Source organism: Hemiscyllium ocellatum, chromosome 2, assembly GCF_020745735.1.
Source record: "Hemiscyllium ocellatum isolate sHemOce1 chromosome 2, sHemOce1.pat.X.cur, whole genome shotgun sequence".
Lineage (NCBI taxonomy): Eukaryota > Metazoa > Chordata > Chondrichthyes > Orectolobiformes > Hemiscylliidae > Hemiscyllium > Hemiscyllium ocellatum.
The window spans coordinates 148,006,220-148,029,150 of NC_083402.1; the positions used below are offsets into that span (position 1 = coordinate 148,006,220).

Sequence of the window (22,931 nt, forward strand, 5' to 3'; positions counted from 1 at the left end):
GATCCAACTAATTCACCCTCTAAACTAACCTATCCTCCTCCCAATCCTCTCTCACTCCCAACATCGAGCCCTCCTTTCAAACAGCTCTATCTCCTACCATCAATCCAAAGATACAGAAAACCCTATAATACTTTCAAGAGCCAGTTGCTGTAACTTTCATCATATTTGCACCTTTTTCATGATAGGTTGGAGCTGTAAGTGCCTTTGCTCAGACACTGCGTAGATATACGTCCCTCAATCATTTAGCTCAAGCTGCTCGAGCTGTGCTGCAAAACACATCTCAAATTAACCAGATGCTCAGTGACCTCAATCGTGTAGACTTCGCCAATGTCCAGGTAAGCTTCAGGACTGTACAATATTACTTCAATTAAAGCTAATTGACTTTATTTTTTTTAAAAATTAAGTCATTCAAACATGTTATGCACAAATGAAGTGGGTAAATGGTTTTCTTTTGTTTTTTTTTAAAAAATCCTTTTTGAGTTACTTAAAATCAGATTACTGTCAGATGGTGGAGTAAGGCACTCTGATTAAAATAGTGTGGCAGAAAAGCTTAGTTTCTTCACAATCTTGTTACTGGTTTGGATCCAAAGTGATGTTTGCACAAACCCACAGTGCCACTCATGCCTGTTATGTTAACACGTGTGGAATGTCTGTTTGTCAGAAGTTTGGAGGCTAGGTAGATCTAATTTAAAAATCATACAACACCAGGTTATAGTCCAACAGGTTTATTTGGAAACACTAGCTTTCAGAGCAGCTTCCAATTAAACCTGTTGGACTATACCCTGGTGTTGTGTGATTTTTAACTTTGTACATCCTAGCCCAACACAGGCATCTCCAAATCATGACTAGGCAGATCTAAACATCAGTCAGCATGCCACACTGATTTAATACCGGCAATGCCACTTGGAGCTCAGTCCTCAGCTAACACTATCTCCAAAACACACATACAGCATCAAGAAGTATATCCATAAGCATTATTTATAGATATCATCTAATCCTTAGAGTCAGAGTTTTTACGGCATGGAAAGAGGCACTTCAACCATCCATCTATCCTGATCCCATTTTCCTGCAGTTGCTGCAGCTTACACTGGTTTTTGCTGTAATTATAGAAATGTATTGTGATTCCTAGTGTTCCTTAAAGTTGTTAAAATTTACAGGGACTGATGTCACATAACATTATGCTGACCTTCAGGCCTGGTGACACGAATCACCTGCTCTCAGTATGAGCGTAACCCTCTCCGATTCTTTGAACTACAACTGTTAGGCAGAGACAGCTGACAAAAGTCAGGACAATTGTTGGAAAAAGGAGGGGAAAGAAAAATTCCGATAGATGTACTTTCCTGGTTATTGGGTGCCACTGCCTCTGTACGCATTGCTTTATGGCACTGCATGTCACCTCTGATTTGTACCATAACAAAACAGGATTCCACACCCTTAGCTGCCATTTGGCATGTGACAATAGATGGGGAATCATACACATCAATTCCAGTTCCCTGTACCATCTGCAAATGAACTAATTGCTTACGCTGTATCATGCACTCACTTACACTCGCAATCATGCACTTACTCTCTCACTCTTATTCTCACCTTCATGTTTTTGCACCTGCTAACTGTCAGTCTTGCTCACTCATTCATTCATGACACACTTGCTAACCTGTCACACACTCGCTCACACTCTCTCATATATTCTCTCACTCTTGTATCAGCTCATTTTCTCTCTCTCACACTCTTGCATACTCTCACTCACCTGATCCTTTGAACTCTCTGCCTCCCTCTTGCACTAGCCAACATTCCCTTTTGCTGTTGCATACTGTGCTCACGCTCTCGTTCCTGCTCACAGGGTCCAGCACACTAACATGTTCCTGCACACTCATTCATTTCCTCGTTCCTGCAGACTTGCTCACTCGTTCCTGTGCACTCGTTTACTCACTCATTCTTGCACTAGTTTGTTCTCTCTCTCGCTCTTGCACACCCTCTCTCTTCCACGCATTAGCTCATCCTCCTTTTCAAACTAGTTCATACAACTCCCATGCTTTTGTGTGGTGTCTCATATTCACTCCCCTCCTCTCTCCCAAGGGCCCAGGGATCACTGTCCCATTTAATGGCTGCCATTTCTTCCTGAATGTTTTTCCAGCTTCATATATTGACCATTCAGATTAATAAGTTTCTGGGCAACTGAGCCTGTCTTCTCTAGAGGCATGCCCTCCAGTGATTGGTGTTGATTGCATCCTTATGTCCTGAGCATTGAATGTAAGGAAAACTAGAAAATTGTTTGGCCATTGCCTGGCAGTTTTTACTCTCACATCTGTTAGTAATTCTTCGATGAATCTCACCTGGTGGTGCTGTCTTTATCAACTTTAAATACAATCTATCCAGAACGCCCCTCTTCAGCAATGTTAAATCCTTCAAAATAACTTTCACCATGACTTAGCAAGTTTGACCTTTATTTTGATGGAGCCAAATGCATGATGTTCACTTAATACTTGAGTCTTGACTAAGCATAATATCTTTGATACTGAATTGGTCCTGCTCCACCTTTTACCACATTTTTATTATTCAGTGTGTTCTTGGCTATTATCCATATCATTTGTCACAAGTGTATTTTTTCTTCTTCCATCCGAATTTTGATTTCTTTCACATTCCAGCAATGAGCTAATCCTCCAGCTCATTGGAGTAAACCTTGACTGTGTGCAAAATATCACTTCTTCAAATACAGCCCATTGTTCAGTTACTGTTTTGCCTGGCCTCTTCAGGTTCCAGAGTCTAGATTAAAGCGGTGCTGGAAAAGCACAGCAGGTCAGGCAACATTCAAGGAGCAGGAAAATCGACGTTTTGGGCAAAAGCCCTTCATCAGGACTGAAGGCAGGGTGGAGAGATAAATGGGAGGGGGATAGACGTGGGGAGAAAGTAGCAAAGAGTACAGTAGGTGGATGGGGGTGGAGATGAAGGTGATAGATTAGAGAGGGAGGGTGGAGTGGATAGGTGAGAATGGAGATTGGCAGGTGGGACAGGTCATGAAGATGGTGCTGAGCTGGAAGGTTGGAACTGGGGTAAGGTGGGAGGAGGGAAATGACGAAACTGGTGAAGTCCACATTGATGTCCTGGGGTTGAAGTGTTCCGAGGCGGGAAATGAGGCGTTCTTCCTCCAGGCCTCGGGTAGTGAGGGAGCGGTGGTGGAGGAGGCCCAGGATCTGCATGTCCTTGGCAGAGTGGCAGGGGTAGTTGAAATATTGGGCCACGGGGCAGTGGAATTGATTGGTGCGGCTGTCCCGGAGATGTTCCCTAAAGCACTCTGCGAGAAGGCGTCCAGTCTCCCCAATGTAGAGGAGACCGTATCGGGAGCAACGGATACAGTAAATGATATTGGTGCTCGTGCAGGTGAAACTTTGATGGATGTGGAAGGCTCCTTTGGGCTTTGGATAGAGGTGAGGGAGGAGGTGTGGGCACAGGTTTTACAGTTCCTGCGGTGGCTGGGGAGGGTGCTAGGAGGAAGGGTCAGCTGTTGGGGGCATGGACCTGACCAGGTAGTCACAGAGGGAATGGTCTTTGCAGAAAGTGGAAAGGGGGTGGGGAGGGAAATATACCCCTATTGGTGGGGTCCGTTTAGAGGTGGCGGAAGTGCCGGCGGATGATGCGGTTTATGCGAAGATTGGGAGGGTGGAAGGTGAGGGGTGGGGTGGGGGGGTTCTGCCCTTGTTACGGTTGGAAGAGTAGGGTATGAGGGCGGGCAATGGTGCGGGATGTGGATGAGATGCATTGGAGGGCATCTTCAACCTCTGGTCCAGATCCAGTCTTACCTCAAGTTAACCTAGATTATGATTATATTCTAGATAATACATACTCCTTTTCCAGACTCAGCCTAACCTTATGATACAATGGTCACTATTCCCTCAGTGTTTCTAGTTGACATTTAATCCACACAGCTCACCCCATTCTCAAAAATCTGGTCCAGCAATACCTCATTTCTTGTTGGAGTTGAAAAGTGTGGTGCTGGAAAAGGACAGCAGGTCAGGCAACATCCAAGGAGCAGGAGAGTGGACGTTTGGGCACCTCGTCCACCCCCCCCCCCCCCCCCCAATTTATCTCCCATTCTCCTTCCCCCTCCACATTTTTGATGAAGGGCTTATGTCAGAAACATCGACTCTCCTGCTCCATGAATGCTGCCTGACCTCCTGTGATTTTCCAGTGCCACCTTTTTCGACTCTGACTCTCCAGCGCCTGCAATCCACACTTTCTCATTTCTTGTTGGACTGGAAGTTGTACTGTAGTAGAAAATTTTCACTACCAGATTCTAGGAATTCCTGCCCTTTTATACCTTTTACAGTTGTACCATCCAAGCGGATACTCAGAAGAGTTAAAAAAAAATCTCTGCCTTGAATCCACCAATCTGTAATTTTGCACCTTTCTAGTTTTCTTTAAATTTTTATTCTCTACATCTTTTTCATTTGGTGGCCTATGGATGATACTGAACACTAGTTGCATCAGTTTTTTTTGTTGTTTAACTCTAGCCAAATGGATTCTGTTCCTGGGACAGTCTGCCTCTTCGGTGTTGCAATGTTCTCCTTGTTCAATACAGCCACTCCTGTCCCTTCTTTTCCTATCTTTTCTGAACATCATAAAATGCTGCCACATTACACTGCTACATAGAAGAATTTGCATTCACCAAAATGCAGAAATTGAACTTTGAAAATGAGCAGAAACTCTTGACAAATGGATTTGGTCTAATTAAAGATTACCTTCAATTCTGATGAAATATTACTTAGTCATCAGAATCTACCATGGGAAATCTTTTTTTTTGTTTTTCTTTTCCTGAATACTTATTTTGTTCTATAGATTCATTGTTTTTAATATTATACACTGCAATTTGAACCTTTATCATTGTAACAAAGTTCTTAATGTCACTGATGTATATAGCCAATTGTACAAGGAAGAAAGGAAGTTTGTTCACTTTGGTTCATTGTTCATATCATGTTGATCATTTGCATAAAACATTATTTATCTTTCTGCTTTGGCATAAAGTCTAAATTTCTCTCAGGTCGAGTTTGAGAGGTCTTAGTCCTGAAATGTAAATGTCAGATCACTGTATCCAGATCGTGACACTTTTAGTTTCCTTGTCATTAAAACTAATTATCAGAAAACAGGAAGCACCACAAAGTAGGCACACTGGCATGTGTATCTGGTTCTCCAATTAACAATTCTGTCAATCAGGAGTCCTCTTCAGGTGCCTCACCTCACAAATGCATAGACTTATTGGAATAGGAAAATCTGTTTTTCATTCCAAGTACTTCCAGTTTAACATTGAAAAAACAAGAGCTTCACATTTTTAGGAAAATATTAATTTTATTTCCTACACAGAGATTTCTCAGGCTACTTTTAATTACCTCCATTATAAACCAATTCCTTTCTTAACTGGAAGCATGGTTTGCCAAGATGTCAACCTCTGCCACCCACAGTAATGGCTGTACTGTTGTCTGGTTAGCATTTCCATCATCTGAAGGCACTCTTAATGACTTCACCAGCATCAAATTTAGAACAATCAGGATCTCAGCACAATAAATAGCTATTGGCTATAGCTACAGCAAATTCATAGTCAAATAAATTTTTCATGCTCTTATTTTTTTTGTTAAATTGCCCTTTCAGTATTCAGTAATAAAGAATTCAATAATAAATCTGTAAATTACTCTGTGTTTGGCAACTTTCTTTCCTGAAGCACCAAGCAGAGAGAAACCATTTGAAATCTTCCATGATGAAAATATAATCCTGAAATTAAGTTTGTTATCGAACACAAAATACAAAATTTACCAAAAGGTGCTTACTCTGGATTGACTTGCCTTTTAAAAATGTATTTACCAAATGTTTGCTTAGCTTGTCATCACAGCTCTTGTTTCTCATCTTCTGCAAAGAAACTCTATAGAGCTGTGCCCTGATCTTGCTTTTGTTTGAAATTTACATGGATTCTGTTTTCTAATGTCCTTTAAGGAGGGAAACTGCCATCCTTTCCTGGTCTGACCTACATGTAACTCCTGTCTCACAGCAATGTGATTTACTCTTAACTGCCATCTGGGCAATTAGGGATAGGAAATAAATGCTGGACTAGCCAGTGTCGTCCTCATCCTGTGAATGAAAAAACATAGTTACAGCATGGCATCTGTCTGACAATATGAAAGATAGACAAGGTGTATCCTAATTCAACTTGACCAATTAACACCCAGCAGTCTACTCTCAATCATCAGCAAAATGGTGGAAGATGTCATTGACAGTGCTATCAAGCAGCATTTACACTGCTATACCTGTTCATTTGCAATCAATCTGGCTTTCACCAAAAGTTAATCTCATCATAGTCTTGGTCTGAGCACAGACTAAAGAGTTGATATCATGGTGAAGTGATAATGATTGCTCTTAACGTTGAGGCAGCATTTAACCAGCTGTGGTGTCAAGGAGATCTATCAAATAGGAGTTGGAATCATACTATTCCTGAAAGAAGTGGTTCATGATGGATAATCATCTGCGTCTTAGGATGTCGCTGAAAAGGTTCCTGAGGATCCTATGCAAGGCCCAACAAATTTCTAAGTTAACTTAATTCTTGGCCAGTACTTCTGGCTGATATACAGTACAGTGAAAAACAGATGACTGAGAGTATGCCAAGGCAATTTTCCATCACACTCATAATGTAGCAATGCACGTTCCTTGAACATTCAGCCTTTTTTTCCTGTAGAGTTAAGCCTTGGTGCTTTTCTGCTCATTAGTTGTGCTCTCCAGCATACTTCACTAAGTTTCATTCCTCCATCAATCTTATCATCTCGTCTCAATGTTGAACTCTCCCAGGACAGATGCAGCCACAGCCAGGTGCAGAACCTTTCATTCCTTTCACCTTATTCCAAGTGAAATCAGTCTAAGGACTCATGACACAGACCAATGTGAAAATAACCAAAAGGTTGCATCCATGGGAGGAAGAAAGTAGAAACTGACTCAAATAAATCAACACAAGCAAAAATATCTGACTCTGTTCCAATAGATTGTCCCAAGCTAACAGAAACTGAGGTTTTAACCAGTGGTGAGAGGTGTCCATCCTGTCAGCGTTTGATCACAGTCTGCAGCGTTAGAAAAATGGTGCGTTTAGAAAGAAGCTTTCCTCTGGGTACTCTAGTTTTTTCCCCACAGTCGAAAGATGTGCATGCTAGATGGATTGGCCATAAATCATTTGCTTCAACAAGTACCTGCTCACCATCATAAGTTTGGAGTGGAAATGTTTGCTGTAGATTGTGTAATGTTCAGTAGGGTTTGTGACTCCTTAGATACTAAAGCAATCCTTATTCAAATGAACCAAGATCAGGATAACATTAATGATAGGGCTGCTTTGTGTGGTACAAATATCAGGAAATAACCATCCACAAGAAGATACAATCTAATCATCTAGAGAAGCTGTACAACATCCCAGAGAAGCACTAGATTGTCACCCCGTCCACCATCTTAAACATTCACTTCCTCCACTACTCATGCACAGGGGCAGTAGTGTGTACCATCTCAGATGCGCTGTAGCAGCTCAACAAGGTTTCTTCAACAGTACATTGCATACTGTAAATTCAAGCACCTAAAAAGACAAAAGCAATAGATGCATGGTAACACCACAATCTCCAATTTTCCCACCAAACCACCCAGCATCATGAGCTGGAATTGTATCAATGTTCCTTCTCTGTTTCTTTATTATTCTGAAATTCTTTTCTTAATAGCACTTTGCGTTTAGCTATATCACATGGACTGCAGTGGTTTAAGAAGCTGATTCACCAACACCTTAACAAAGCGCACTGTGGAATAAGCAACAGTTGTTGCCTTGCCAGTAACACTCACATTCTGCAAAATCTTTAAAAAGAGGTCTCCTGATGAGCAGGGTGTACTGCTGCTGCAAGCCCCCTCAGACCGGCTGTTACACTTCAATTTCTTTCCCGATATCCAGGTAGAAGTCACAGTCAGGGAGCAGGCATGTGTAGCCATGCTATGCAAATAAATTTGAGCGAGAAAATCATTGGTTGTTTTTTAAAGATAGCCAGTGCAACCTGCTGAGAACTTAATTGGCAGTCATATAGAAAAATCTATCTTTTTAAATCTGAACTGAAAGCTCTAAAGCACTTTCATACCCATCACTGTGTTCGGAAAAGGTCTGTACTGTTATTAATGGCACTTCAGGTTGACGACTCAGTTACAAAATTCACACAAATCATGTATTTATGTGCAAATTTTTTTGAATATCAAGGTGCAGAATAGCAAAGTTGAAAAAGTAGAAGAATTTTCCACTGTTGTTCCTTAGAATGTGCTTCAAGTACTCCCACAGCAATTATATAACAGTATTATAATTTGGGCTTTTTCCACTCTAATATAAACCTATGGTTCTCTAATACAAAACTTAGAAATCATTGCATGTGTGAACAGAAAAACGTGCCATAGGAGAATCCTTTTTCCTGAGGTAAGTTGCATCAAAAATTGTAATATCTTTCCATCATGTATTACTTGATGAGATGATAATCAAGTGCCCCAGTTCTCCATTATCTGTGAAAGATTACAAATTAGCCTTGAGTGGGACAGAAAAGTGCCATGCTGTCAAACTACTTCATTCAGGATGAGGTCATACAGAAGCAAAAGGATAGTTCAAGATATCACTAGTATAAATGCTTCTGAAACAACAAACTGAACCTGTTTTAAGAGCTTAAAATTTTCTCTTCAGACCATATTTCAACAAATGCCATACAGGAAATCCTACATGTTTCTATGTGGCTGTGATGATATCCTTGCCTTTTTCCATGTAACTTAGTTTTTGAGCCCAACTGAAACTTAAGGATGCAAGTATTAATTTGGTAACCGATTTCACACTTTTAACACATTTCTCATAACACACTGTCAGTGTGATAAAGTTCATGATCATTAATGCAAAACCTCTTGCTAAGTCTTTTGGATAACCAAATTGAATCTACCTGCTGCTACTTGAGGTGATATTTTTTCCTCACCAGCAGCTCCTGTTATGAAAGATTGATCCCTACAGTTATTCCTCCACAGCATTATCACATAACTGGAAGTACACCCAACATTGTTGGAAACATGGGAGAAAATGATATAAGGGCATGATCAAAAAGCTTTCAGACTATGTCCCAACTTGAATCTGGACAGATCGTCTGTGCAGCAATTATTGACATAATACCTGTCATTCATAATGGATCTTCATAAACTTCCATTCATGGAAAGATATTACAATGTTGGTGGCCAGCTCAGTTTGTACGATATTGTCACAAACAATGGTCAAAATCTATGACGAAACAGATAACACTTCCAAGTTGTACATGGCCCAGTCATCCGTCATACAAGATGCCAAGATAGAACTCTGATACTGCAAATATCAGACATTTATGATACATAAGACACACCCACCCACAATGATAGAGAGTACACTGTAGAGTGCATCTGTAAACAAATCATCATAATTGTATAAAGATTAGATCGGGTCATATTGCAAAAGTATCATCTCAATGTATAAAGACAATGTACTAATGTGCATCCTTATTTATATTAATCAGAATAGATTTCCTATTCTTCAAAAAGAAAAAAGGATATTGTGTTAACACCCAGATCTCAGACTGTGTCTATAAAACAGCTAGGTAACATCTCAAATTGTATAAGAGGTCTCCATTCTACACTCTATACGGACATTCAGCAAAAATAGCCAGCCAATTGAGCTGCCAGTCAACCAGCCACACAGTCCAAGGAGTTCAAACCTCATTCTTGAACTTTTCCCTTGCCCCATTACTTCACAGACTGCCCCAATATAACCCCCAACCACTAATGCCCAAATCCCTGGACTGACTTAAGAGGATTGCTGTGACCTCTAATGTTCTTTTCTGTGTATACATCCGAGGTCTGTGCACGGTAAGGACTTTCAGAACTGGAAGTCAGTGGTATAATTTGCATTGGCATGCAGTTCGCCATGCGCTTAACATTGAGGTGGCCACATGCATGCTCAATTATGCAGCTAAGAGTAACATTGGCTGTGATGTGCCCAGGCCCCAGATAGGTATCTTCACAGCACCCCAGCTGACATACCTGTGATCTCTGGGTTGGTTGCACTTGAGCTGCAGGACAGACTATGGCCCAATCTCCATGGACCAAAATGTTAAGGCATTTTCCCTTTAACTGTTGCACACATTATGTCTAGGTATTTGCAAATGCAATACTAAACACACAAATAAACTTGGATTTTTTTATGCTTTGACAGGAGCAGGCTTCCTGGGTATGTCAGTGCGATGACAGCACAGTACAAAGACTGGAACATGACTTCAAGATGACCCTCCAGCAGCAAAGTACCCTGGAGCAGTGGGCTGCTTGGCTTGATAATGTGGTAACACAGGTGTTGAAGCCATATGAAGGAAGTCCTAATTTTCCCAAAGCTGCCCGTCAATTTCTGCTTAAGTGGTCCTTTTATAGGTAGGTTTGGAGAACTGAAAGAAGCAAGCAGTCATAGTATCATGAATGATCTGAAATAAAATAAACCAGAAAGGTGGTACAAGTCATCTACTTAAAGTAGAGGTCAAGCACTTTCTCGGGCCATGTGAGCTATGAGTAGGACATATTGAAAGGACATATTGCATTTAGACAGTGCCTCAAAGTAACGTTCGCTCAAAATATTCATGCACCGCACTGCACTTAAATTGCTTTGAAATACAAGGATTGTTCTTTTGTATCTGTTGGAGAATAATGAATTTGAAGCAGACTAAAATCTGTCAGGAACAGATCAGCTCAACCTTTATTAATTATTTAACCCAACTGTAAGAATTTGCAGAAGGTCATGAATAAATCTGCAGAATAGACCAATAATGATTAAACAAAGTTCAAAACTGATGAATTTGAGCTAATATATTCTTACAGGAAGATTAGGGAGGCTATTGGATAGCCTGCTGAAATAAAGAAATAAAAGAATCTCAAAAATGTAAACGTGGCAGTCACATGGAGTTTTGCAACAAGTTGACAAAGCCAATAAAAAAACAAGCCCAGATCGAGGCATATTTTCTAGATGAGAGTAGTGCTGGAAAAGCACAGCAGGTCAGGCAGCATATGAGGAGCAGGAAAATCGACGTTTCGGGCAAAAACTATATTTTCTAGATGGATTAAATTGGAAATTTATGCTAATTGTGAATCAAATTTTGTTAGACACAGTAAATGAACTTCATAGCTCTGGTCGTCATATTTTAGAAAGTCTGCTGCAGAAGAGTTTTACAAAGATGACAACAGAAATGTGTGGATGTATATCTTAAATATGGGTCATTTATAAATACTGTGTTTACAAGAGCAGACCAGAAGTTGGGAACTGTGCAAGACTAATTCACCTCCCGACTCCTTCAAGCGTGTCCATCAACTACAAGGAGAAAGTGAGGACTGCAGACGCTGGAGATCAGAGCTGAAAATGTGTTTCTGGAAAAGCGCAGCAGGTCAGGCAGCATCCAAGGAGCAGGAGAATCGACATTTCGGACCTGAGCCCTCCTTCAGGAAGAAGGGCTCATGCCCGAAACGTCGATTCTCCTGCTCCTTGGATACTGCCTGACCTGCTGCGCTTTTCCAGCAACGCATTTTCAGCTCATCAACATCAAGGCACAAGTCATGAATGTAAATGCATACTTTCCATCTGCCTGGATGAGCACAGTGCAAACAACATTCGAGAAGCTTGACACCAGCCAGAGCAAAGTGGCCTGTTTAATTAGCAGCAGAACTAATACCTTCAGCACTGACTTCCTTCACCACCAACACGCAATGACACCAGTGTGTGCTATCCAAGAAATGTACTGCAACAGCTCACCAGGGCTCCTTAGATAGCATCTTTTGAATCTGTGGTCTCTCCTGGGCAGCAGATATATGTGAAAACCACTACCTGCAAGTTTCTTTCCTTCTAAACCTGTGAACACTCCTCCCTATAACAACAAGCACAGTAGATCTATGGGAACACTGCTGCCTCCAGGTTCCTCTGCAAGCCATGTCATCCTGACTGGGAATTAAATCAGCACTCCTTCACTGTAGCTGTGTCAAACTCCTGGAACTCACTCTCTACTGGTACTGGGGTATTCCTTTATCATGTGTACTGCAGCTTTGTAAGAAGGCAACTCAACACTACCTTTCCAAGGACTACAGGATAGGCAGGAAATGCTGGCATTTGATTTGATGTCTGCACCCTATGATTATGTTAAAATAATATGTTGTTTTTGTGGGAATGTGAACACACATGCTGTATGAAAATATCTCGACCTAATTAATTTATGGTCAGAAATTTCATTAGCATCTAAGAAAAGGCATAATTAGACAAATACAATTTCACTAGCAGCAGGAAATTCCAGAAAAAAAGATTCTATAATGTGCAAACTGTAATAGAACATAGAAGGATACAGCGCAGTACAGGCCCTTCGGCCCTCGATGTTGCGCCGACCGAATCCTACCTAACCTATACTAGCCCAATAACTTCCAAATGCCTATCCAATGCCCGCTTAAATGACCATAAAGAAGGAGAGTTCACCACTGATACAGGCAGGGCATTCCATGAACTCACAACCCGCTGTGTGAAGAATCTACCCCTAACATCTGTCCTATACCTACCACCCCTTAATTTAAAGCTATGTCCCCTAGTAACACCTGACTCCATTAGCGGTAAAAGGTTCTTAGTATCTACCCTATCTAAACCCCTAATCATCTTATACACTTCTATCAGATCTCCCCTAAACCTTCTCTTCTCCAATGAGAACAGCCCCAAGTGCCTCAGCCTTTCCTCATAAGATTTTCCTACCATTCCAGGCAACATCCTGGTAAACCTCCTCTGCACTCGTTCTAAAGCTTCCACATCCTTCCTATAGTATGGCGACCAAAACTGCACACAATACTCCAGATGAGGCCTCACCAGAGTCCTATACAACTGCAACATGACCTCAGGACTCTGGAACTCAATTCCTCTGCCAATAAAGCCCAGTACACCATATGCCTTCCTCACAGCACTAAAAAATGTTTATGATATCCAGAAAGTATGAAGAAAGGTATGTTCTGGATGTAAGTTTGCTTGCGAAAAGGGCATGTACTTGGAGTTAAATTTGTCTTGACATCCCATTGGAAGCCAAGATCATTAGTTATTGATAAGCCTATTTTAAAATAGATTGAATGCATTTATTTTTAAGATAATTTCCACAAAACAAGTTTTGAATTAGTTATTGCTAATTCACTGTTCTACTACCAATACTATAAAAGTAATTTGTTGATTGTCAATACTTCCTATTTCCTGAGGACATAACTGTGTTATGGAATGTTTTAATACGGTCTGTCTTCCAGCCACTTATTGTTATTTATTAAAGAGTGGAGTAATTAAGAGACGAAGTATACAAAAAAGTCCACTCATATTTAATTGGGGATGGAAAGTCATTCTTGACAATATTGTATTGTGGAGAAGGAATTATTATTTTAAACTTGCAATTCAGTGACACAGATCGGGGAGGCAATGCCTAGTGGTATTATTGCTCGACTACTAATCTAGAAACTCAACTGATATTCAGGGGACCAGGGTTTGAATCCCAACATGGCAGACGGTGAAATTTGAATTCAATAAAAAACAAAACATCTGAAATTAAGAATCTGCTGATGACCATGAAGCCATTGATGATTGTCAGAACACCCCTCTGGCTCACTGAATTCTTCGAGGTAGGAAGTCTATTATCCTCCTCTGGTTTGGCCTAAGTGTGATTCCAAATTCTCAGCAATGTGCTTGACTCTCAATTACCTTTAAATTGGTCTAGCAAGCCACTCAGTTCAGTGGCAGGTAGGAATGGGCGATACCAGCCAGTGATGCCCATGTCCCACAAGTGAATTTTAAAAAAAGAAAATATTGAGGGTGACGCTGTTAATGTCACCCTCAAGCTTTCATCTACTTGATGGACCTGTAAGGTTCAAATTTAGCCAATGTTCTCTTTCTATCCCTTTCTGCTGCCCTCTCTGAAAGGGTTTAATATGCTGATGTGTGGTTTTATGCCAGTAACTATTTGATCCTTCATCCATAAGTACCTTGTTTAATCTATTAATCTAAATAGTATCATCAGTTTTCCATTATGAAGGATCATCACAACCAAACCTCATTTTCTCAAACAATGTTATTTGACCTTGATTATCAATAGGAAACATGGGTAATGTAATCCTTCCTGAACTCATGAATAGTGAATCCAATCATAGCAGCTCATTACCATCCAAGATGAGACTAACTATTCTGACATAGAGGAAGGTTGATGAATTTGAAAGCATGTGATCTGTGTGACACAGTTTCGCACGTGTGGTATGTAAATTATTGGCCTTAAAGTTCAAGAGACTATTGGCTAATAGGCCACTTTATGAAAGTGAAGATCACTTAATCTCATAATTTATTTGTTACAACAGTTCCATGGTTATCCGAGACCTGACCCTACGGAGTGCAGCAAGTTTTGGTTCTTTCCATCTGATTCGTCTGTTATATGATGAATATATGTTTTATCTGGTGGAACACAGAGTGGCTCAAGCTACTGGGGAAACACCTATAGCAGTGATGGGAGAGGTAAGAATTTTAGAGTCTTGAAACTTTGAACACAGTATATTTTTGCTATTAATTTTCTGCAACCAACTGTCACAAAGTATCTAAGTATATTTAATTAAAGAAGCTGCAATACCCTTCAGTATCCATTTGAACATTTCAAATTTGTATAGAGGTGGCAATACATAGTGATCTCAAGTATATAAAAATATCTGTGTGCTTACACACATTTCCATCATCCGCCTACAATTCTGTCAGTGTCTTTTGCCCTCCCTTTTTCTATTGGCTTGCTTTCTTCAACTTCCTACTATTAGAATATTTCTAATTTAAAAGATACATAGTTATATCAAAGGAAACTGTTTTGTGACAATCAACTCTTGACTCTCTCGGTGAAAAGATATTTCCTAATAGCTACTACAAATGGACAAACCTTGATTTTCAAAATGTGATGCGTATTGCTAGATTCTCCCAAAAAAGGAAACACTCAGTGCACATCTACGCTCTCAAGACCTTTCAGGATTTTGTGTGTTTCAATCAAGACAATTCTTATTCTTCTAAACTCCAGTGGATACAAGCCTAGACTATCCAATCTTACCTCATAAGACAACCGCTCATTCCAAGTAAACCTCTGCTGCCTCCAATGTATTTACATCCTTAAATAAGGTGACCAATACTGTGCACAGTACTCCCAGATGTAGTCTCACCAGTGCCCAGAATAATCCTCCTCACTTTTGTGTTCCATTCCTAATGTGATAATTGATAATATTTATTCACTTTCCTATTTACTTGCTGTACCTACTGGCTGGGCATGCCAAGGTGAGTAACCCAGCTCCTGACACCCAATCTTGTCCGACATCTCCACAAAACACAGATCAGGGTATATTAGAATGCTTGTATGATTCCAGCTTCAACGATACTCAAGAAATTTAACACCATTTAAGATAAAAGAGCCCATATGATTTGTGGCCCAATTTAACACCCTAAAAATCATTCGTACACAGTTGAAACAATGAGCTTTAGGTTGCAAGGTGCCATGATCCCTGTCCCACATCCACCCCTTCTCAAATAAATGGACAGCCTGGGGCAAACACATGAAAATGCCCCACCTGTTCACAGCCCCTTTAGACTTGTCGGAGTGTTAATTGGCTCAGAACAAGACTTTCATCCCCGACTGCAATGTTTTAGAGAGTTGCTGGACAATCAGATTATTCTACAGCTCCTCAATCTGATCAGTTCGATTGTTTGTCCCTGCTGGGGATGATTTACAATTATGACGGTCAGATTTGTGTAAGTCCAGGTTTGGGGGGGTGTGGGGGATCCTAGCTGACCAGGCCCAAGTGAGGAAGGAGGAGAGAGAGTGAAGAATGACAATCTCTGATAGGAACTCACCAATGAGGCTCCCTGATGCCTCTCGCCAATTTTCTTAACAAAATATATCCACCTAGTACAGGACTCCCTCTACTGTGATATAAAATGGAGCAGAGGCTGGTAGAAACAGTCCAGCAGACATTAATTGGTTACTTAAGGGCCTTCCTCAACCCACAGAATGGATGCTGCCTGACTCCTCCACAGCCTGTGTAAAATGACAGACAGATTCGGGCAGGCAGGTCACACACAACATTTTATTAGTCCAACTAGCCCTTTCCCTCTACCCATTTTCAGAAAGATACAGCCTAATTTGTGATATTTATAATTGGCACTGTAACAATTCGCCAAGACCATTTCTATACCATCTTCCAAATATTGACCCCTACCACCTACAAGCAAAAGGCCAACAGGCACATTGATACTCTACTACCTGAAAATTCTCCTTCAAGGCATGCTGCATCCTGACTTGAAACTAAATCACCGTTCCTTCATTGTCACTGGATCAAAATTCAGGAACTCCAGCTCTAACAACACTGTGGGTGCATCTACATCACATGAGGGGCAGCAATTCTGTCAGTGGCCCTTGCTGAGATATTTATGTCATTGATAGTCACAGGTGAGGTGCCAGAAGACTGGAGGATGGGTAACGTGTGCCACTATTTAAGAAACGTAGTGAAGACAAGCCAGGGAACTATTGACCAGTGAGCCTGATGTTAGAGGTGGCCAACTTGTTGGAGGGATTTCTGAGGGACAGGATGTCACATATCTGGAAAGGCAAGGACCGATTAAGGATAGTCAACATGGCTTCGTGTGTGGGAAATCATGTCTCATAAACTTGATTAAGGTTTTTGAAGAAGTTTGCAGATGACACCAAAATTGGAGGTGTAGTGGACAATGAAGAGGGTTACCTCAGATTACAACAGGGTCTGGACCAGATGGGCCAATGGACTGAGAAGTGGCAGATGGAGTTTAATTCAGATAAATGCGAGGTGCTGCATTTTGGGAAAGCAAATCTTAGAGACTTATACACTTAATGGTAAGGTCCTAGGGAGTGTTGCTGAACAAAGAGAGCTTGGAGTGCAGGTTCATAGCTCCTTGAAAGTGGAGTCGCTGGTAGCTAGGATAGTGAAGAAGGCATTTGTTATATGGTCAGAGTATTGAGTACAGGAGTTGGGAGGTCATGTTGCGGCTGTACAGGACATTGGTTAGGCCACTGTTGGAATATTGCGTGCAATTCTGGTCTCCTTCCTATCGGAAAGATGTTGTGAAACTTGAAAGGGTTCAGAAAAGATTTACAAGATGTTGCCAGGGTTGGAGGATTTGAGCAGGGAGAGACTGAACAGACTGAGGCTGTTTTCCCTGGAGCATCGGAGGCTGAGGGGTGACCTAATAGAGGTTTTCAAAATTATGAGGGGTATGGATACAGTAAATAGGCAAAGTCTTTTCCCTGGGGTTGGGGAGTCCAGAACTAGAGGGCATTGGTTTAGGGTGAGAGGGGAAAGATATAAAAGGGACATAAGGGACAACTTTTTCACACAGAGGGTGGTATGTGTATGGAATGAACTGCCAGAGGAAGTGGTGGAGGCTGGTACAATTGCAACATTTAGGAGGCATTTGGATGGGTATATGAATAGGAAGGGATTGGAGGGATATGGGACAGCTGTGGGCAGGTGGGACCAGATTAGGTTTGGATATCTGGTCAGCATGGATGGGTTAGATCAAAGGGTCTGTTTCCATGCTGTACATCTCTACGATTCTAAAACTCTAAATCAAGGAGGTGTCTGACCACCAACCTCAAAAGTTAAAGTTTTGGCTTTGCAAGAAAATTCCATGTTCCATGAATGACAAGGCCTTTTTTTTGTCTGAATCTAACTTGTTTGTCTTTCAGTTTACTGATCTCAGTGGTATGTCCCCAGTAAACATGGATAAAGGTAAGATGATGTACAATATTACTAATGTTAATAATCTATTGTATGAGCAAAGTAAGCACTCTGTTTTCTTTTTTGGAACTACTACTACTTCACACTTGGTAAAACTACATGCAGTTGGAATATTTTGCAAGCATTAAATTTTTGCATCATTTTTATAATTAATGTATCTCTAAAAGCAACAGCATAGGTGAATTAGAATATGGTATTGCCCTAACATTATGACCTACAGTTCTTTAACAAGCATGACAGGCTCATTAGTAACACGCAGCATTAGCACAAACAATTGTTCTTGTATATAAAGAAACCAAAATAGTGTGGTGTTTACAGTCTGTTTATTTCATCTTACAATATTATCAATGAAATTACTGATTTTTAAGAGCTGATTTAGGGTTCCTGATACATACATGGGCTTAGAATGATCTGTCCATCATTTAACTGTTTCTCAGCTATTAGTTGTTCATTTAATCACGTTATCAATGTATTTTCAAAGATGTTCAAGAATATAGTGAATGTAAGTTTCCTTCTATGAATAATTGTCATGATGTATATACACTGGGTATTGTCTTAAAATCATTAAATGATGCAACATAAAAAGAAACCAGTTAGTCCATTGTGCTTTTGCTAATTCTTTGAAAGGGTATCCACTTGGCTTCACTTTGCAGCTCATTCTAAAACGTTCTATGAAAGTTTTAATTTCAAATGTTTACCCAACAAGGAAATAAAAATCAACCAAGGCCCTTGGAGTAGAAAGGAAGCAGAAAAGAACTCTAAAAAGAAATTGGGAGGGCCAAATGTCCTGGGCAAGTAGGATTAAGGAGAATCCCAAGACATATTTTACATATATTAGCCAAGTTTAATAGGCATTTAGTCAGACATCTATGGATTAGAAGGATATGGACCAAGTTCAGCCAGATGGATTAGTTTAAAATGACATCACATTCAGCATCCACATGGTAGGCCAAAGGGCCTGCTCCTGTGTTGTACTGTTCTAGCTCCTACTTGAAAGTTGTATTTTCACTGGAATCTGCCTCCACCACCTTTTCAGGCAGTGCACTGAACAAAACACTGTTCATTTAAAAAAAACAAGTCCTCAAATCACCTCAAGTTTTTTTGCCATTTACCTTCAATCTGTACCAAAAATGTTTGTTTTTGAATGCCTCTCTGTCAAGTTTCTCTGCTCAATGGGAAACAATACTAGTCATGGGATACTGACATCAGTTAATCTGTAAGGAAGAAGCTTTGCCATTGGGGTGACCTTCACCTGAACCATAGAGAAACCAATGTTCTATAGAGAGAGCTTTAAACTAAATAATTTGGCAGAAAGTTGGGGGTTGGATTAAGGTCATGTTAGTACATGGTGATAATGTAAATAATGATTACTAGAGTATAAAGGGATTGATCACAGTATATGAACATATCAATGCACCAGAAAAAAATGTCAAATTAAAGAGCGTAGAAATGTACCACCTAGGAGTAGGGTTGAGACATTTTAGCGTCTTGAGCCTGCTCTGCCATCCTTAGATTAAGGTTGATCTAATTGTAGCCTCACCTCCACACCTACTACTCACAGTAAAAATACAAAATTAAAAGCTCTTTAACTGAATGTATGCAGTATTGTAACAAGCTGAATAGGTTAATAGGATAAATAGAAATAAATGAGTATGATAGCCATTACAGTGACAAAATTAAAAGGTGACCAGGATGAGACCTGAACATTCCAGCATATTTGGCATTTTTGTAGAATATAGAGAAAGTGAAAGGAGGCGTGTAGCTCTGTTAGTGAATTATTAGATCAATACTATCTGAGGAATGTTCTTGGTTCAGATAATCAGGATGTAGAATCTTATTACTGAGGAAGATGGAATGCTGGCCTTTACTCCAAGGAAGATTGAGTATGAAAGTGAAGAAGCATTGTCACAAATTCATCTTATGAGGACATGTTCAGTAGGTTGTGCTCATGTTCATTGGAGTTCAAAGAATAAGAAGTCATCTTATTGAGCATATAACATTCTGATGAGACTTGACAGATGTGATGCTCAGAGGAGGTTATTGTTATGTGAAAATCTAGAATACTTTTAAAGAAAGTCTCTAAAATAAAGATTTGGAAAAATTTCTTCTCTTAGAGTAACTCTTAATTTTTGGAATTCTCTACCACTGAGAACAATGGAGGCTTGGTTATTGAATGTATTCAAGGTTGAGTATAAACATTGCTTTGTGTTTTACACAAAGAAATCAAGATTATGTTAGGCCGACAAGAAAGCAGTTTTAAGGCCACCATGATCTGATTGAATGACAGAGTAGGCTCAAAGGACCAAATGGCCTACTCCTGCTCCTATTTCTTGTGACATTATGATTTGTGACTGCTAATTATATTGTTAGAAAATACTTAGTTGTGCAGGACAGAAAACTTGCAGCAAATAATAATTTCTTTACAATGAAATATCTAGAAATGGAAACTGATTATACTGAAGCAGCTGAATTAAAACAGAAGTAAAAGAGATCACAATTAGAATTCCAACTTTTAAGAAGCTGGAAGATTAATAGTTTATAATTATTGAAAATATGGAATACTTTCCTTAATACTGGTCTGAATAAATACTATTTGTTGATAATCAATACCGTTGGTAGTTGTGAATTATTCTATTAGTATCATCCTTGATCAGCAGAAATGAGCAGGAGGTCATGGGTGGTGGTAGAGAGCTGATTGTGTGACTGGAGCCCAGTGTCCAGTGGTGTATCATAATGATCAGTGCTGGTCCCTTATTGTTTGCAATCATATATGAACAATGTACAGTAGATGAGATTGTGACAGGAATAAGATTGCAGATGACACAAAGATTGGCCGAGTAGTTGACAGTGAATAAGAAGGTCGTAGGTTATAGGATTCATCAGATGGGCAGATGTAATTTAAGGAGAAAGTGAGGTCTGCAGATGCTGGAGATCAGAGCTGAAAATGTGTTGCTGGAAAAGCGCAGCAGGTCAGGCAGCATCCAAGGAACAGGAGATTCGACGTTTCGGTCATAAGCCCTGATTTCCAGAAGAAAGGCTTATGCCCGAAACGTCGAATCTCCTGTTCCTTGGATGCTGCCTGACCTGCTGCGCTTTTCCAGCAACACATTTTCAGCTCAGATGTAATTTAACCCAGATTATGCGAGGTGATGCAAGTAACAAATGAAGAGAGTACTCAATGAATGGTAGGACCCTGGAAGGTTCACTGGAACAGAGGGATCTTGAGGTGTTTGTCCACAGATCCCTGAAGATGACAGGGTGAGTTAATACAGTTATTCAGGCATAATAGACACTTGTGGTCTAGATTACAAGAGCAGTGAGGTTATGCTGGAGCTGTACAGGATTTTGAATAGGCCACAGTTGGAGTACTGTGTGCAATTCTGGCCACTGCACCATAGGAAGGATGTGATTTCACTGGAAGGGATGCAGAAGAGATTTATCAGGATGGAGCATTTCAACTATAAAGAGAGGCTGAATAAGGGCAGCACAGTGGCTCAGTGGTTAATTCTGCTGCCTCGCAGCACCAGGTCCTAGGTTCGATTCCAGCCTCGACGACTGTCTGTGTAGAGTTTGCACATTCTCCCTGTGGGTTTCCTCCAGGTTCTCCGGTTTCCTCCCACAGTCATGCTAAATTACCATTAGTCAGAGGCAAATGGGACTGGGTGGGTTACTGTTTGAAGGGTCGGTGTGGACTGGTTGGGCCGAAGGGCCTGATTCCACGCTGTAGAGAATCTAATCTAATCTAATAAACTAGGTTGTTTTCTTTGGAGCAGAGAAGCTGGAGTGGAGAACCTGATAGGTGTGTACGAATATGAGAAGCATGGACAAGTTGGATAGAAAGTAGCCATTCTCTTTAGTTGAAGGTTAATAACAAAAGGGCACACTTTTAAGGCACGCGGTTTAAAGTGGACTTGAGGAAAGGCAATTTCATCCTGAGGTTGGTGAGGGATTAGAATGCACTGTTTGGGATAATAGTTGAGGAGAGAAACATTTAAGAAATACTTAGATGTGCACTTGAAATGTCATAACATTCAGTACTACAGCATTAGCATAGATTTAATGTATTGTTTTGGAGGTACAGACTGAATGGGACAAAGGGTCTCTACTGTATGATTTTCTGACACGTGTCAAGCTAACTGCCCTGTGGTTTCCTGCTTTCGGTCTCTCTGCCATTTTAAATAAATGAGTTACATTCAATACTTTACAATCTAAAGGAGCCTTCCCTGAATCTAATGAGTTTTGGAAAATTAAGACTAACTCATCAACTATTTCAATACTTAATATTTTTAAGACTCTAGGATGAAATTGATTAGAACCTGGGGACTTGTCAACTTGCAGTTCCAACAATTGACTCAATACTGCTTCCCTGGTAACTGCAATTTTCTTGAGTGTCCCCCTCCCTTTTAATTCCTGATTTACACCTGTTTTTGGGATGCTATTTGTATCCTGTCAAGAGAAGACTGATAGAAGACATGTTTTCAATGTATCTGCCATCTCTTTCTCCGTAGTTCTTTGTTTTATTATATCTAATTTTTTATTACTTGATACACTATCCTACCATGTGGTTACAGTTAGGGGTCTGTAGACAACTCCCACAAGTGACCTCTTGCCTTTATTATTCCCCATCCCTATCTCGATTGCTTCTGTATTTTGGTTTCCTGAATTTAGATCATTACTTTCTAATAATTAGCAGTGCCACTTCTTCACCTTTTCATAGTTTCCTGTCCTTCCTAAATGTTACATACTATTATATATATTCAGGTCCCAATTTAAGTCATCCTACCTAGTCCAGGATCCCCTCAAGGTAAATTTACAGAATGAGTCAGAGGTCTGGAAGACAATTGCAGTGATGAAATTTATTTTGAGACAACTTGAATGTAAAAGCAGGGGTATACTTCTGAGACTCAATGAGGCTCTGTTCAGACCACATTTAGAGTATTGTGTGCAGTTTAGGGCCCCATATCTCAGGAAGGATGTACTGGCGCCAGAGCATATTCAGAGGTTCACGAGAATGGTCCCAGAAAGGAAAAGCTTAACATATGAGGAATGTTTGAGGACTC

General features: G+C 40.3%; 1 protein-coding gene across 5 annotated transcripts in view; it reads left to right on the forward strand.

The window, feature by feature from the left end:
• Positions 1-22,931, forward strand: part of rfx3 (regulatory factor X, 3 (influences HLA class II expression)) — a 264,347-nt gene that overhangs the window by 235,979 nt on the left and 5,437 nt on the right. For all 5 annotated transcript variants that reach the window (XM_060846800.1, XM_060846824.1, XM_060846815.1 and 2 more), the window contains 4 exons: positions 186-335; positions 10,259-10,467; positions 14,434-14,587; positions 17,820-17,862. In XM_060846800.1, coding sequence (XP_060702783.1) covers positions 186-335; positions 10,259-10,467; positions 14,434-14,587; positions 17,820-17,862 — 556 coding nt within the window. The remainder of the gene's footprint in view (positions 1-185; positions 336-10,258; positions 10,468-14,433; positions 14,588-17,819; positions 17,863-22,931) is intronic.